General features: G+C 36.0%; 4 protein-coding genes across 4 annotated transcripts; 3 read left to right on the top strand and 1 right to left on the bottom strand.

The window, feature by feature from the left end:
• The first annotated feature begins 24 nt into the window (after nt 1-24).
• On the top strand, nt 25-1,087 carry MONOS_6543 (uncharacterized protein). Its single transcript, XM_067876781.1, has one exon. The coding sequence runs from the start codon at nt 95-97 to the stop codon at nt 812-814; it is 720 nt and encodes a 239-aa protein (XP_067729558.1). The 5' UTR covers nt 25-94; the 3' UTR covers nt 815-1,087.
• Nucleotides 1,088-1,194: 107 nt separating this feature from the next.
• On the top strand, nt 1,195-7,233 carry MONOS_6542 (uncharacterized protein; the record flags this gene model as incomplete). The annotated part of the gene is made up of 12 exons (XM_067876780.1): nt 1,195-1,313; nt 1,450-1,546; nt 1,601-1,689; nt 1,752-1,856; nt 1,919-3,755; nt 4,008-4,070; nt 4,214-4,238; nt 4,441-4,687; nt 4,856-4,935; nt 5,741-5,783; nt 5,853-6,062; nt 6,127-7,233. The coding sequence occupies exons 1-12, from the start codon at nt 1,206-1,208 to the stop codon at nt 7,231-7,233; spliced, it is 4,011 nt and encodes a 1,336-aa protein (XP_067729557.1). The 5' UTR covers nt 1,195-1,205.
• A 292-nt stretch (nt 7,234-7,525) lies between these two features.
• Nucleotides 7,526-13,614, bottom strand: MONOS_6541 (putative flagellar-associated protein; the record flags this gene model as incomplete). The annotated part of the gene is made up of 11 exons (XM_067876779.1): nt 7,526-9,263; nt 9,312-9,396; nt 9,464-9,705; nt 10,053-10,681; nt 10,835-10,853; nt 10,948-12,637; nt 12,739-12,963; nt 13,073-13,226; nt 13,273-13,387; nt 13,438-13,510; nt 13,584-13,614. The coding sequence occupies 11 exons, from the start codon at nt 13,612-13,614 to the stop codon at nt 7,595-7,597; spliced, it is 4,932 nt and encodes a 1,643-aa protein (XP_067729556.1). The 3' UTR covers nt 7,526-7,594.
• Nucleotides 13,615-14,019: 405 nt separating this feature from the next.
• Nucleotides 14,020-15,739, top strand: MONOS_6540 (uncharacterized protein; the record flags this gene model as incomplete). Its single annotated transcript, XM_067876778.1, has 1 exon — nt 14,020-15,739. One exon carries the CDS (start codon nt 14,020-14,022, stop codon nt 15,556-15,558), a length of 1,539 nt encoding a protein of 512 aa, XP_067729555.1. The 3' UTR covers nt 15,559-15,739.
• Nucleotides 15,740-17,024: the final 1,285 nt, after the last annotated feature.

Below are 17,024 nucleotides of genomic sequence, written 5' to 3'. Positions count from 1 at the left end.
TTTTGGAATTATGTGGTATGGTATGGATCAGTATCAAAATTTTTGAAAATATTTTTTCGTTTCTTAAATTCATATAAGGCGTTGTCATAATTGAATGTCGCATTCTGGTTCACCATGTGAAGATCCGTGGGGAACCCCTGGAGTTGAAAACGTTGCCCCTTTTATAGATTTGACAATGATTCCTGGAGGGATTCAACATCACCTCAAAATAAAATCATCAGTCGAAACATCATCAATTGATCCGACAGATCCAAATTTAACATTTCCTGAATCATTACTTGCAGAGTTTTATAAAGATTGTACGATTCAATATCGAAGTGTTATTGATTTAGCTGCTCCGCCCCATCTTGGATCCATATCACTTGGAATCACAAAAAAGGGTCCCCGCTCAAACACTTCACCAATTCCACAAAGCAAATATTCTGCTACAGCACCTCTTTTGCCATCTTCTTTTTCTTCAAGTATCTCTTTAGCGAAAACTTCGATGTCAACTCCAAAGCATTCTTTTCTATCTGTCACAACACAGCCATCACTTCACGGAACTTCAACAGGAAGAGACGGAACATTCTCAGCGTCTCCTCAACGTCGTCTTGATTCAGAGACTTCTCCATATTCATCTTGGAGAAAACAACAGAGGGATAAGATTGAATCGCAACGAGCAATTACTATGAAATTGAATCAAGAAGCAACATTGATGAACGAAGAGGCTATGAAGTTACAGAAAAAGTTGGAAGCACTTCAAATGATGGTTGATTCAACTCTCGACCAGGCAGACCAACTTGCAAGATCTCAAAAACGATCAAAACGAAAATGAAATGGTTATCCAAAATATTTGTTTGAAGATGTGCTAAATTGAAAATGTCATAATAATATTTATTTCTTGGATTATCTTTCAAATTTGAGATGCTTGGACAATTTTGTATAATGAGATTCAAATTTGAAAGAATTCAAATTTTTTGATGCGCATGGAAATTATTATGCTTATAGTGTGATTATTTTTTGAATAGACTTTTTTGTTGTTGTTGCATTTCTTGAAAGAGCATTCTTTCTTTTATTTTTCTAAAAATAGCATAAGTTTGCTTTAAAATTATAGCATTCTTTTTGCAAATTGCAGTACTGTTATTTTTTTGGATGGTAAAGTTATTTTAAAAATTAATGACTGAAAGGAAGAATGACATCAAATAATTACGGTCTATCATGATCAAATGAACAAGATTACCTTTAAATACATTCCAGACCCATCTCTTTTCGAGCACCGCTTGACTGTCGTAAGTAAGCCACTTCCTCCAGATGTTCTTCAGGAAAGCGTATCTGTTTGATTTATATTTATGAATCAATTTTCAATCAATGTTTAATTTGAAAATACAAACCAAAATTCTTGTCTTGTTTTATTCATTAATTAACATTTTACGCGCCATTTATGCGTCAATATTATGTTTGCATATTAAGGAGAAATCTCTCCTCTATATTATGAAAACTTTGAGACATGGTGATCATGAACTTCAATTGAAAGCCTTGAAAAAATTGGCAATTTTGATTCTTAAAAGTATCGCATTTAATCATTAAAACGAATTTATAAGTATTTTTAATTTGTACGCAGATACAAGGCTGTTTGGAGCAGTTTTAGAAAGTGGAGTTATTATGGATGTTGTAAGAATTGCTGTCAATCGAACTTCGGAAGAAACATATGTTTGAAAACATTTTATATTTCACATTACCAGAGTAATTTTTGATTTTTAACATTTGATTAGAGAACATGTGTCGACATACTTAACTTGATTTCACACAGAATTTCTCGCAAAGGGATATCGCACGATATAAATGATTTTATAAAACCGTTGCTATCGTTAATGAAGGTTTTGACTTCCAATTTTGAAAAAAATGAATATTTAATTGTTATTTTCAAAATATTCGTTAGAGTCCTGATAGAAACATGCGCATATCTGTTATTCGAACTCAACTGTACATGTTCGCTCATTCAATGATCTATCGAGATGCCCTTGTTGAGTCTGATTTCTTTAAGTCGTGGCCCCACTTGCTTTCATCTCGCGCAACAACAGCAGATGTTAAGGGAGCTGTTATGGAGTTGATGGTGTATCTTGTAACGCAAACCTCATTTCCAATATCTCTCTTGGAGCCAATTCGTCCATCGCTTGCTGATGTTGCCAATGCTGCTACAAAAGAGCAGAATGAATACGAGGAATTTGATGATGGATGGCCTGTTGAAGAGGTGAGGCGCATGCGAAGAGAGCGAAACCAGCTTGGCAAACAGGCACTGAAAACAATGAAAGTGTTATCCAGGCCTGATGAGTTCTACTCACAGCCGCCAGCCACATCACCCGCATCTCCTTCAGTTATGCGCGAGCAGATGGCGACGAACGTCAAGTGGATGCAGGCTGGCGATGGATCCGGGAAGCTGATCCCGCGCCCTCCGCCTCCGCTTGTCACTTTGCATTCTCAGTCTTCTCCAAAAGTGTTTTCGTCTCACCAAAAGAACCTTTCTGATTCCACGGGTCTTCGACGAGGAAGCGGAAGTGGAGGCTTCCCAGAGAAAGGCGAGAAGGAGGGCGAGAGCGGATTTATCCCCGCATCGCTTTCTCCACCGCCACAACAACAGAAATCACCTCTGGTTATGGACTCTTCTCTGAACAAAGCAATGTCTTCGTCTGAATTGGATGATGCTTCATCGTTCGAAGGAGGGCTGATGAGGAAGCATATGTGGGACAATGACTCAGACTTTGGTGGTGGTAGAAATCTGATTGCCGATGACAACTACGATGCGAAGCTGAAGGAGTCGTATGGATGGAATAGAAAGAGGACCAAGACGAGTCTGCTGATGAAAAAGAAAAAAGGGAAAAACAGTTCATTTGATGCAGATGACGATGAAGATGACGACGACGATAATGGGGATGATGATAAAAGCAGCGGAATTTTGTCTTCGAAAGGGAAACGAAAGGGAACACACCATCAAAATGGGGATGATGATAGCGAAAGAGACAGCAGTGGCACAGATGCCGAAGGCAGCGGGTCTTTTCTGGGTCCGCTGGGGCATGTGAACATTGCCACGAAGAAGTTCCTGGATGACGGGAGAGTGAGAACAGGAATGGAGCTGAAGAAGAAGGACCAGCCAATGGAAACAGAAATTACGCCGCTTCGGATCCCGTTTGATGCCAATGTGTTTCTGCGCCCGCCGATGCCTGTGCCGTTCGTAATGAAGAAGAAAGAAGAGAAGAAGAAAGATTATAATGTGGATGATGACGAAGACGACGATGAAGAAAGTGAAAGAGAAAAAACTTCAGTTGTCATGAAGCAGTCAAGTGATGGGTTTGCAGTTGTCACCAAAGCTGGAGGAGATCCGTCATCTTCACCTTCATCAATGGCATCAGCAGCATCTTCTTCCTCCTCCAATTCCATTTCATCATCCATGTCGCATTCCAGTCACACCACCGTGCCGTTTGTGCCTTTCTCCGCGTCTGCGCTGGCGGCGTCTGAGAACGACCTCTTTTCAGACACGTATCGTCTGTCTCCTGTTGAGACACACGCTGTCACAGGCGATTCTGAGGCAGACACAGTCACTGTCGGCTTCAACTTCGAGCTGCCGTTTCCGCATTCGAGCGACCCGTTTGCTGTGAGTGTGAAGGGGAGAACGATCACTTCGCAGAAGACGTCGCTGCTTGTGGTGTGTCTGTCTCCAATCATCACGGAAGGCATTTGGGAGATGGAGTTTAGAGTTGTTCAGCCGTTTGATATCATGAGTATGTGAAACAATAAAACTTATTTTCTTTCTCTCTTTCTTCATCTCCTTCTGCTTTAGCAAAATTGGAGAATTATTTTTTTATTATGCTTTTTGGAAAATTAGTTTTGCTTTTCAGCATTTTTTATTTTTTGTAATGTGAATTTTTGCATCAATTTTTGGTGGATTAATTTCATAAATATTTCTTGGGCTTCTCCATTTTTTTGCATTTATTTTTATCTGATTGAATGTGTATATTTCTTATTAACATTAGGTTTTGGTATTGTCGATGCTGACTATCCAATTCCAGCAGAATACAGAATTGGAAGGGATTTTTGTGTGATCTTCTTAATATGATTATATTTAATCAGTTTTGATTTGTTCATATTTTTTATAAACTGTTTTTGTATTCTTCTTTTTGAAATTGTATTCTCTTTCTGATTTGTTTCTTCGATTACCATCTGTTCTTCCGTTTAATAGACAGCGCAGGTTCATATGCTTCAAAGTGTGTTTAGCCTAACTTTATATTTTCTATTTTGAAATTTTTTGCTTTTTTCTCATCTTTTTGATCTTTCTCTTCCAAACACAATTCTATTTCCTTTCTCAACTTTTATCATATTTTTTGCATATTCTTTTTTATTAATTTATTTATTTATTTTCTTTTCTTTTCTTTTCTTCTTCTTGTTAATAATCTTTCACATCCACAGAGGTTTCTTCCGGCATAACGGCACGTGGATCCGTGGGAACAAGCCATGGGATGCGTCGAGTGTGCAGTCAGTTATCGTGTCAATGGAGCCGCTGGACAAAGACGACGAAGGCGGAAGTGACATTGCTAACTTCTTTGGCGAGCTGAGGAAGAAGAAGCCAACATCGAGATCAACTGCCTTCTTTTTCCACGACAGAAAGTGCCAAACGAATTACATGACAGGACTGCCAAAGAGAATAAGATTTTGCGTATGCTTTTTTTTGTGTGAGTGTGTCATTTGCTTGACAGAAAAGATATTTTGAATCTTTGTTATTATTTTTTATGAATTTTCTTTTTTATAATTCTGTTTTCTTTTTAAAATAAATATCTGGATTTTTTGCTTTCATAATATTTTATTTCATTATTCACTTTTAAAGTTTGGCTTGACGGAAAAGCAGGCATCTGTCAACTGTGTCCTGAAATGCCACTCTCCTGTCTATGCCAGCCGCTTGAAGTCGTTTGCCACTTCAGACAAAAAGCCTCAAGTGTGGATATATTGAACATTGCAGCATTTTTGTTTGTTTCATCTTTGTTAAATGAATATTGGAGACCCATTCTCAACCAGCCATTTCACTTCACAAACTTGTATTATTCCACTTCGTTTTGAATTTCTTGCTTTTTTTCAGAGTTTTGATTATAGTTTTGCGACTTCTTTGTCAAATGTTATTTTTAGAGAGTGAAAATCAAGATTGTTTATTGTCATTGTTTTTCTTCACAATTAATTTTTTTGTTGATATTGTTCTTATGTTTTCTGTGCGAAATGTTTGTTTAATTACAACTTTTGATGCTTCTAAAATGCTTACACACTTTTTACAATGGAAATTTGAAAATGTTATTTTTCTTTTTGTTTTTTATATACAATTTTGAAACTTTTTTGTTTTTTGGAAAATAAGTATCTTCACATTTTTCTCGTTTGCGTTGGGATCAATAATTTTCATTTTTATTTTTAAGTCAATATTTATGAATGTTGTTGATTATTTAATTTTTTGTAATGTTTAACTTCATATCGCCTGACTCAAAGATAACAATTTTTAAATTGCGTTTTTTACTCTTTCACATTTTTTTTAAACATTGATTTTTTTATCTTTCAGAAATATTGAAAAAATTCTAACTTTTTCAACGCAAAATACGTCCAGTATTGGATTTATTATTATGAAAATGAAATAATTAATCAATTTCAACCCATTACGATATGTCATTGTAGTTGTTATTGTTGAAATAATGACTTCTACAATTCTTTTTTGCATTATTTTTATGATAAGTCAGCTTAACGCAAAAGGATTTCCAAATTGCCATTGGGTGCTTGTGTGAATTTCCTATTATTATTTCATATTTTGAAAAAAATGAAAAACAAACATTATAATTGTTTCTTAGAGAGAAGATGTTTGGAATTTAAAAGTTTTCTCATGTGCAGTTGATCCTCCACATTCGATGGATGCAGAGCCACGTCGCTATAAAGTTTCGTTTTATGCGGAATCAACAAGACGTTTTTTTAAAGATAGATTCCAATATCGAATCATTGGAGGTAGTGGAATCGGAGATTTGAATACTCCACAAAAGTATATTTCGAAACCCCGATATGCTGTGTGTTTTTAGATAAAACTTTATTTGTTGAAAGTTTTTTAACTTTTTGATAATTTAACAACAGAGCGAATGGTTTAACTGTTCAAAAGTTCTTATAAAAACTGGAATAATGGAAAATTCTCCTACTATTGAAAGTGCTTACTGCCCAATTGCAATTTATATTAAAAATAAGAATTGGATTTCTTCTGCTCAACTTGCAATGATGGCTCATTTCGATGATTATGATGCAACTTATGTTCTTCCTCCACCAGAATTCTCTAAGCCTATTGAACCTGATCCATATCATCCTCGTCGCCCATCTCCATCGGCAAAAGCATTCAAAATGATTGGGACAATCCTCATTTCAGTTATTCTTATTTCTTCACTTTTAATCATAATAGGCATTTTGTTGTATCGAGGACTCTCAAAGATGTTTGTGAATCCAAGGAAAAAACGATTGTCAACAATGTCAGATAGAGAGCGTATAGCAATTGCTTTGCGCAGAGGAGAGTTGATTCGTCAACGAAAGAGAGAGCTGGGGATGGGAGTGAATGATGAGCTGAGCAAAGCCGAATTAGACAAGATCGACAAAAAGCAAGAAGCAGAGGAAGAAGAGGAGGAGGAGAGGAGAAGAAAGGAAGAAGAAGAAGGAGATGATGGGATAAGCTCTGATGATGATGTCTCGAGACTGCTGCACAGGATAAATGGAACAGGCAAAAAATACAATGGACAACGTCTTGTTTATTCACCAATTAGGCGGCATGTGCGACAGCAGCGGTCATCAGACTACGACGATGACAACGAAAGCAGCAGCTCGAGCAGCTCTGATTCAAGCAGAACGGCAAGAAGGAGGAGAAGGAGTGGGGCAGAAGCAGGCTCCAACAACAGACTCGTGACTTCTGATCTTCGCCCATTGCCTGCACAGCGCCATCGGCAGAGAACGCAATCGTCTGCTTCTTCAGCAAGAAGCGAGCGTAGTACACCTCCGCCACCATATTCTTCGTCTGCATCTTCCGCGTCTGCAAGACAAAGATACCACGAGCCGACGTTGGAGGAAGTGGAAAAGGAGTTTGACAGAAAACTGAAGGAGAGGCAGGCGAAAGAGGAAGAAATGAAACGCTTATTGTGGAGCACACGCCCTGGAGTAAGGATGAAGCCAACAGGAAAGAAGGAAAAGAAGAATGATTTATGAACGAAATAACTCACTCATATTAAAACCTAAACATTTGAATGTTTCATTTTATTATTGATTATGTTCATTTCATCAAATTACAGACATTTTTAAGTTAATTTTTATTGACAAGTTTCATATTATCATTCGATTTGACGCAATATTCTTATGTATTTTAATTTTTGTTTGACTCGGTACAAGCATGTTTTGAATCCTTTTTATGTGTCATCTTTGTCATTTCACTTTTACAAATGAGATCAAACTCATAAATTTACTCCAGAGCACGTTGCTCGAATTAAAAACTCATCACCTATTTTCGGATATTCGATTCTTTTTATCAAAAAGTTACAAAAAAAATTCAAATTAAATGTTCATCGAATAATTAATGTATTTCAATCTTTTCCATTTCGTTTGTCAGCGCAACAAATGAATCATCCATGTAATCCAAAATGTTGTCATCCTCATCCTTTTCCATGTCCATAACTTCTCCTTCACTAACATGCGCATTCATTGTTAAATCTGCTAACAATTTTGCCGTTTCGTCGTCAGTCATTTCAAAATCTTCGCGATTGACTTCATCTTTTTCCATCACTTCGCTTTTTTGGCATGACTCGTATGAATCTCCTTCAAAATATGCCTCTTCTTCTTTGCATTCTGAAAAATGACTTTTATTGAATGTATCAGAAGGGAAAGTGTGCGAATATTCAAAATCATCTGAATAATCACTTATTTCATTGTTTTCTTCTGAACTTTCATCATGGGAGTCGGATTCATTCATGTTTATTTCCTTCTTTTTGGAATTTGTGTTTTTGATTTTCTCTTTCTCACTCATTTTTTCCTGTTTCATTTCTTTTATTTCAAGCGTTGAACTGTCTTTTCTGTTGGTGTTATTTGTCTCCTCTGATTTCTGCTCCTCTTCTTCTGAGTATGGAAGAATATCTCTCATAACAGATACAAAAGTATGATGCAGCCTCTGATACATCGGATGGACAGATTGAGAAGCTGCTTTTGCTGATTTTTTTGTCTTTTTGCGTGAATTTGAATGTGGCTTTGGTGGGTCATTTGAAATTGGTTGATTAAAAGTGGTTGAAAGAAATGAAGAAGTATTAATTGGCTTTGCACATGCTGATATTTGCGATGAACAACATTTATCTGAAGAAGCATCTGCTTCGCAATGAAAATCGTTAACATGAGAAGTATTTGATGTAGAAGAAGTAGAAGGAAGCTGTTCTTGAAGGTTTTTGGTTGTATTTTTTGATTCAATCTGAAAATGTTCTGCATTCTCATCGATTTCTCTGATGTCATCCTCTTCTTCATCGTTTTTAATCAACGAAAGAAGAAGCGAACTTTGCTCATTTTCAGCAGTTAAAAAAGAAGAACTATCTGAAGGATGTTTCAAATCAAAAGAAGAATTTAAACTTCCATCAAGCAATTGATTGTTTTTTATTGTAAAAGAGATAGAAGAGTTGAAACAATTCATTTCCATATCAGAATCATCCATTTTTGCTATATGAAAACGGTTGACCTTCATATTTCTTTTTTTCCTTCCAAGTGAACGATAACGAGTTGAATGAAAAGGTAATGACAAATGATTTTGAGCTGCATTTGAATAAAAGTTGGTTAATGATGGTTTTTCTTTATCTTCAGATATTTGAATAATATTACCATCCTCGTCCTCAAACTCTTCGCATTCATCACTTGCTGACTGTGGCTGAACATCCATCGATGTTTGATACGATGCCATTCTATTCAGAGATGTCAACAGAAATGGAATGTGATCGTGTTCATCTCCTGAATCTTCAGCATCTTCATTGTGATCTTTTTCACGATCAGAACTATTTTGGATGATCTCTGAAAACAAATCTCCTCTTTCTGTGCTTTCAGTTGTCTTCTTTGGTTCAAAATTATAACTTCCTTTCCAAAAACGACGTTTCCATCGAATAATAGCAGATTCTACGTTATTGTCAATTTTTCCTCCAAGCTTGCTCAAGTTATTGCAAACTATTTCGGCTTGTTCTCCATCAACATCGTTTGCGAAAAAAAAAATCTTTCTATAAAAAATCATGAGTTCATTCATTTAATTCTAATGATGCGCAAACTTTGAAGAAATTTGAGAATATAAAGATGCTTCCTCTGGACTAAATATGAGATCAACAAAGATTGCAGCTGTAAAAAATTGACACTCTGAACAAAAATTAAAAAATTTCACAAAAAACGATAAAAATAAAAGAGTGAATAATTTAGCTCAAACTTAAGTCATCTGGATCAATATTTGATACAATAATAATTGTGTTTTTATTTGGAGGCATTGTAAATGAAGATGTTGTTGACAATCCAGCAAGCTGCAAATAACGAGTAAACGTATTATCTCTTTTTGATCTCACAACACAAAGAATGGAATCATTGCTTTCAAGAAGTTCCATGATGATTTCAACTGCTTTGCTCTCTTTGTCGATTTCTCTGCAATAGAGAATTTCTGGTAGATGTCTTTCGCTAATTTTTTTTGAATAAAATGAATTAATGCTGTTATCAGGAGAATGTGAAACGCATGTCTTTTCTTGTTGCATAAAAGATAATAAATTATTAGTTGAAGAAAATTCTCGAAAAGTGCTTGAGTCATTAAACATTGATGAAGTATGTAGCTCATTTTTTAATGAATCTTCTTGTCCATCAAGATTTTCCATCAATAATCTCGGTTATGTGAAAAAATTAACTCGAAAAATGAACGGAAAATACTATGGTTGTTGATCATAACACAAAAAAAATACAAAAAGCGAAATGATGGATATGAAGATTGAGAAATATGAAATGGATTTTAAAAATATTATTCTTGATAGTACTGCCCTGTTTTTGCGTCATACAAAAGTCCAGTCTCAGGATCACGAAGGAGTTCGACGTTATCCAAATCATCTTGTTCTTCGTTTTCATATAATATTTCTTCATCGTCTTCTCCCTTCTCTTCATCGCCCGAATCTTGTTCCTGATATGGATCATCAGAGTTAATGTTTTCCTCGCCTCCTCTCTGTGTGTTATCATTCATCTGCTTCTCATCATCACTTTTGTTCACTTGATGGCCTTCTCCAACAACCCACTTCATTTTCCGTGGCTGTCCAGGTGCAGTGTCGTGTCTCCGCTGTGTGGTGACTCCCATTGAATCGTTCTGCTTCTGTTTCAGTGAAGGCAGATGTGCAATTGTTGCATTGAATGAAGGCAGATTGTGGCGAGGACGACTCTGTCTATCTGTCTGTGCACCAATTGTCTGAATGAGTTGGTGTGTTTCGCAGGAGCCTTCTTCATCTGCATGAGAAGATGAAATATTTCCTTCATTGCCTTCTTCATGCTGTGTCTGTTCATATGCATCATTGGCAGCATTGTCTTCAGCTGATGAGGCTGATGTCTCGTTGAGGATGGATGTTCCATAAAGAGCAACAGCTTCTTCTTCCAACCTTCGCAACTCCTCCTTTTTGCGCTGCGCCCAATGAATGGGAATTCAAAAAAAGATAAGTGATTGATTGTTAACAGCAATGATGAATTACATGGTCAAAGGAATTGAATGGAAAAAAAAGGCAGATAAAAAATTTTTTGAAAGTTAAGTTTTCAAAGAAAAAAATGAATAGCAAACCTCAAGCAAGGATAGGCTCCTATCATGTGTATAATATTGAACAATAAAGCATAATTATCATAATGAAAAAAAAATATTGTTAACATTTTTCTGAAAGCAAAAATTAAACATACAATTCTGAGCTTTCTTCGGTGCCATTCTGAACATTATTATTCTCATAATTTTCTTCTCTTTCTGCTTCTTCGATTGCTTTTTCATCTTTAATTTCTCCGTCTCCATCAGTTGCATCACTTTCTTTGCATTTAACTCTTGCAACTTCGCATGAATCATTAAAGCTATTGTTCTTTTCTCCATCATCACCTTCATCCTCTTCATTGTCGTCATCATCTTCATCGTCGTCGTCTCCTTCCTCTTCGTCATCGTCTTCCTCTTCGTTCTCTTCCTCTGCTCCGTCTCTTTCTCTCAAAGTGCTCATCTCCCCTTCCCTCAGCTCAGTCCCATCCATCACCCAGCTCTTCCTCCTCAGCATTCTCGAATTAGGTCTCTCTCCTGTCTTTTCTCTATCCCCTCTCAAACTTCCTGTTCTTTCTCCTTCTTCCCCCTTTCCATCGTTCGAATTCCCATCCAGTGGTGCCTGCAGTGACGATGAAGCTGCGAGTGGAGTAGATGGATAGCGAGACTTCAGCAGCCTCGACGCCTCCAGTAGCGCTTCCTCCACTTCTGCCGCCAGCCCTCCGCTGCTTGTAGCACGCAGGAACGGATCGCTCAGAAGAGACAGTGGATGCTCTGCAGTGTCTGCGCTGAATGAAGATCCGATCTCCAAACTGTTGGCGCTGCTTCCGTCTGCCAACAGTGGGGAAGGAATTGGAGAAGATGAGACAGAAAAGCCCAGGTTGGAATTGTTAGCTGGGGAATAAGAGGCCAATGAAGAAGAAGATGGGCGAGCAAACGAAACAGAGCCAGCTGACTTGGGAGGAGGATAGGATGGATGGAAAGAGGCATCTGGATCATCGTCTGAATCGCTGTCATCTCCTCCGTCATCGTCTCCATCTCCATCTCCATCACCTTCATCATCCTCATTGCTGGCATTGTCAATACTTTCATTCTCATTCTCATTCTCATTCTCATCTGATCCACTTTTGCTTTCTTTGGCTTTTGCAGAGCCTTCACTTTTCATGCAGCTTTGATCCAAAATTGAATCTTCTCCTTTTTCCTGAAGATCTGATACATCAGCAAATTCGTCGCAGCTCTGTTGCACTTCTGGCTCTTCCTGTCCAATGGTTATGACAATTTCACTCCCATCCTCTGAAATTTGTGTTGTCCACTCATTCAAATTGCCTGTAAGCGAATTTGATGATGAGCTTTCATTGGCTGGATTCTCTTTCTGAGAAGAGAGCGAATCCTTTCTTTGGGAGGAATTGGGACGTTGTTCAGCTGGAATTGAAGAAGATGAATGAAGTGGCTGTGAAGATTGATTCTGATGCAATCGTGTTGAAGAAGAAGTAGAGGAGGAAGCTGAAGAAGGAGAAGATAAAGGCTTTGATGGAAGAGAAGACGGAGCAAGGGATGGTGATTGTTGTCGTGGGGGTTGTGATGAAGATGTTGAAGGAGTTTGTTTTGATGATGATGATGATGCAGAAGAAGAAGCGATTGAATGAGAAGAATTATTCCTCACCAGCAATTTCGGTTCTGAAGCAGCTCTTTGAGAAGCCGACTGCTTCGGACGTGCTGAAGAAGGAGGAGCAATTATGCTCACTTTCTTTTGAGATGAAGAAGGAATACGAGAAGCGTGTTGTGGAGGTGGATGTATTTGTTGTGGCACTTTTGGCGCAGCTGAAATGACATGTGAAGAGCGTGGAGGTGCTGAGCAATGCAATATTGAAGAGCAGAAATAGAAAATACAACATATATTTAATCAATAGATAAAAGTGAATAAATTAAAAAGATTAAAAAATTATGCAAACTTAGTCGTTGAGATGAAGGATGTGTTGATGATGAAGCAGAAGATGAAGCAAGAGTTGAAGTGGCTGAAAAGGAAGATCCTGTTGGGATGCTTGCTGCAGACAACAGGTATTCGGTTTTTTCTGCCCAGTAAATCTGCGTTGATGCACGAACTGTGACAGGAAATGAGCACGAAGAAGGAATTGGATCAGACATGGTGACACCTGGAGGAAGATACCCGCAATTTGCTTTCCGTCAACAGATTGTGTTTCAAAAAAAAAAGTCCAAAAGCAATATAAAAGCAAGCAATTGAAGTTTTAATGTTTCTTCTAAAAAATGATTGAAAGTGATGCATACAGCCATCATCAATCGTTCCAGGTGGGCACCGACGAAGTGTGAATATGCGTCGAATTGAAAAAGATGGAGACATTTCGATTCGATCCAATGACATAAACGACTCGTGAAAAAGATATTTTACATAGTTATCCACATCAAAACACAGATTCATCCACTATACTCAAAATGATTGTTGATAGATAGATTAATAAAAATCAAACCTCTCCTCGATGGAGATTAATCAATGGAATTTGAGCATGTAGCGGATTTGACTCTATTGACTTAAATGCTGTTGAAAATAGCAAACGTCGTTTTGTCTTTTTCACGTCCTGGACACTATAAAAATGAAAAATGTTAATAACAAAGTAATTTGTATCATCGGAAACCTAAGAAGAAAGTTAAAGGATGAAGAAATCGGTAAAAATATTTGAAAGACAAGGAATTGCTGAGATATTTGCACTTTTGAAAAGATATTTTGCAAAAGTCATTATATTTTAAAAGTCTAAAAAAATCAAAGAATAATTTCACAAACAAGAAGAAGAATCTAATTTCGGAAAGGTCATTTTGCCTGTTGTAGGGTTACATGTAAATACAAATCCTTTCGCTTGCGAATCAAAAATACGTTTGACAGAACCACTTATTTTACATCCTGAAAGAAAAAGTCATGATGTGTTTGCAAATCCAAAAATGATGTACCAACCCGCCTCAGGATTGCTTCCGTGGGCAGAAAATATTTCCACGAATGGCCCTGACTGAAATGAAGTAAAATTTTGTTTAATTCTACTCATTTATAAAAAATAATATATATTTAGAGTGATCTAAAAATTTCAACTTTGTGAATTTTTCACATAAAATAGCTACAATCAAATTGAATATTCCAGTTATTAAGTAGCTTTTTTTTCTGTCATTATATCAAGAGGATACGAATATCATTTTTGCATTGTAAGTAAAGATATATTACATTTCTAATGGATAACTCTTCACAAGATTTACCTCAAAATCATGATGAAATAAACAATAAAATGCAAAAAGAAAATATAAAAGAAGAAAAAGCAGAATTAGATGATGACTCTTTTTCGGATGATCAATTAGACAATGCGAAAAGCAATGATGATGATGAATTATCATCATCAGACGATAATTCATCATATTTCGATAGCACTGAAGACGATTTGTTGAGCGAAGTTTCTTTGAGCGCAAAATTGAGTGGAGATGATACGACTCTGGCGCAATCATCTCTGGCCCCAACACAGCCACATACGAAAGTATTGACTTCTATTTCTTCATTTCAATTTCGTTCTGAAACACAAGATAAAACAGATGTGGGATGTGGCACTCGATCAAATGTTTGGACTAATACTGCACTATCGACTTCTCCAAATTGCCTCCGTAGAAATCATTTATCTAACATAACTAATTGCGGACTTCCTCCATTGAATATCCAAATTTCCCAGATGAGCGTTCATGCTCCAGAACATAAATCAGAAAGTCATAAAGAAAATTCTCAAAAAGAGCACGTCTCTATTGAAACATCGACAGATAGTTTGTCATGTTTATTGCCAGAGATGTCTGACACGTCAACTCAAACAGTTAAGCGATTGCACCCAATTGAAAATCTACAAAATGATGTTTCATTCAATTCACAATCTCTTCCTGCAATCTCTTCTTCACCTTTTTCTTTTTTCAATTTTAACCTTTTTGACCCCTTTTACATGTCTGCAGAATTGCAAACCAAAAAAGATGTATTTTCTCAAACACAACAACAGCAGCAACAACAACAAACAGCAAGCACACAAACCGTAGACATGCAAGCTCAGCAGCTTTCACAATCCCAGACAGCAGATGCTGCTGTTGGTGATTCTTCAACTTGGAATACAACTTCTACAGCAACTCAGACAATGCTTGCCACCATGTTGCCTCCGAATTCTCTGAATTTTTTCGCTTTTCCATTTCAACAAGAGCAATACAAAGCTTTTCAAGAATCATTACCATATTATTCACAAGATACAAGGCTTCATAGAAATGTTACTCCTTCTTCATTTGGGGCCTCTATTAAATCGCAAAAAGAATTGGAGACATCATCTGCATGTGATGCTTCATTTCCTTCTAAGTTGCAATCGAGTGAATTGCAATCACCTCCGACTCCACAGCTTCCTTTGCCAACGCATTATGAAGGATATTTGCTTGCAAATATTAATCTTCAGTCCCACAGTGCATGGATAGCCTCAAGATCGTTTCCATCAAATGTCTATCTTGACACATCTATTGTTGATCCAGAAGAGCAATCTCTTATAAAGCCTGGGGCGCGTGCATATTTTCGTGTAGTTTTTGATCGGCATGCATCATCAAACTTTCGAGCCTCGGAAATATTTATCGGCCCTCCACCTTTAATCAAATCAGGCGATGGGGAATGTGCTTCGAAGCGCAAGCGAGGGGTGTGTGTATTCTTTTCGAAGCATCATTGGTGTAAACATGGAGAAAAGTGCGAGTTTGTTCATATTCAATGATTGGATCATTCATCATGATTATCAATACCCTTTCTGAGGTGATGAAATTTTGAATGAATTGAATACCTTTTTTTTTAGTTTTTCGTGAGCATCTTTTTAAAATGAAAATATGTTTTAATTGTATTTGATTGAATTTTGTTAAAATTTGATGGATGATAATGATTGAAATTATCTTGCTTTATATTTTTTATTTTTTGGATGATTTTATACCAAAAATTATTCTATTTCAAAAATTTTTTAATTTTCAACAAAAATAAGAAAAACTTTCAAACGAATTCAAACGTAATTGCGATTTCATTCATCAGTTCCCATTTCTAAAAAGAAAGAAAGAAAAATGAAAATAAGGATAATATCGTTATTGAGTGGAAATAAACATGTTAATAAGGTGGGGGGGAAAGGCGAAAAGAAAAAAATGTATTTCATATGGGACAAAATATTTCACTTCAGGCATTATCATTAAAAAATTTAGCATCAAAGATGATCTTTTTGTGATCAAATACTTTGGAAAAAATGGGTTAATTTTTTGAAATACCTGTGATGTCACAAAACTTAATGTTTTATTACAATGATGTTTGTTAACATATATGAAAATCAAATTGTTTTTGAAATCTGAGAAAGTTTAAAAATGTTATAAGTGAAACAATTTTTTCGAACTTTGTGCATAAAAACCTTGAAAGTCTATTTTTTCCCCCATATATATAATTTTCTTATTTTTTAATCACAGTCTGCAAAGTGTTCATCAAATACCTGAAAAGATAGTTATCTTAGTCATTGAACAAATAACAAACCCGAAAACATTTTCAATTTTTGTCTTATGAGTTTGAAATTTGTTGAAGAAAAATATGAATAATCATAGGATAGGTCTAAATATAAAGAAAATTTTCTTGTATTTGATTTTCAAGCGAAAATGAAATTTGAATATTTTCCTCATATGGGGGCAAAACATTTAACTTCAATCATTTTCAGTGAAAAACAATGCACTTTTCATTGACTTTTTGAGATCAAAAAACACAATAAAAATGAGTCCATTTTTTAATTTCGTGAAATGTTGAAAAACTTCATGTTTTGATTTCAGTGATGCCTAGGTGCTGATATTAAAATCAAATCAATTTTGAAATCTGAAAAAGTGAAATAAAGTTATGAGTGAAACAACTTTTCAATGCCTTGTGAAAAAAAAAACAAGAAAGACCGTATTTTCCACAACATCAAAAATACTATTTTCTGATTGAAATAGATAAATTTCACGGATAATTTACTGAAAAAAAAGAAACTGAAATGAATGTGAATTTTGAAAAAAATTTTTTATGATGAAGAATATTCGATGTTGAATTTTAGTTTTCCGATATAGAATTATTTATGGTGAAATGATTTGAAAAACGAGTTTGTTTTTCTTCAACAAAAGCTTTGAAAATGACTACTCGTTTTTATTCCACATAAATTGTTAAGACATTACACTAATCAACACA

This window comes from Monocercomonoides exilis (genome assembly GCF_001643675.1).
Source record: "Monocercomonoides exilis strain PA203 chromosome Unknown scaffold16-1735695, whole genome shotgun sequence".
NCBI classification, from domain to species: domain Eukaryota; phylum Preaxostyla; order Oxymonadida; family Polymastigidae; genus Monocercomonoides; species Monocercomonoides exilis.
The sequence above is the reverse complement of the archived record's forward strand: the minus strand, read 5'-3'. Positions and strand labels throughout refer to the sequence as shown.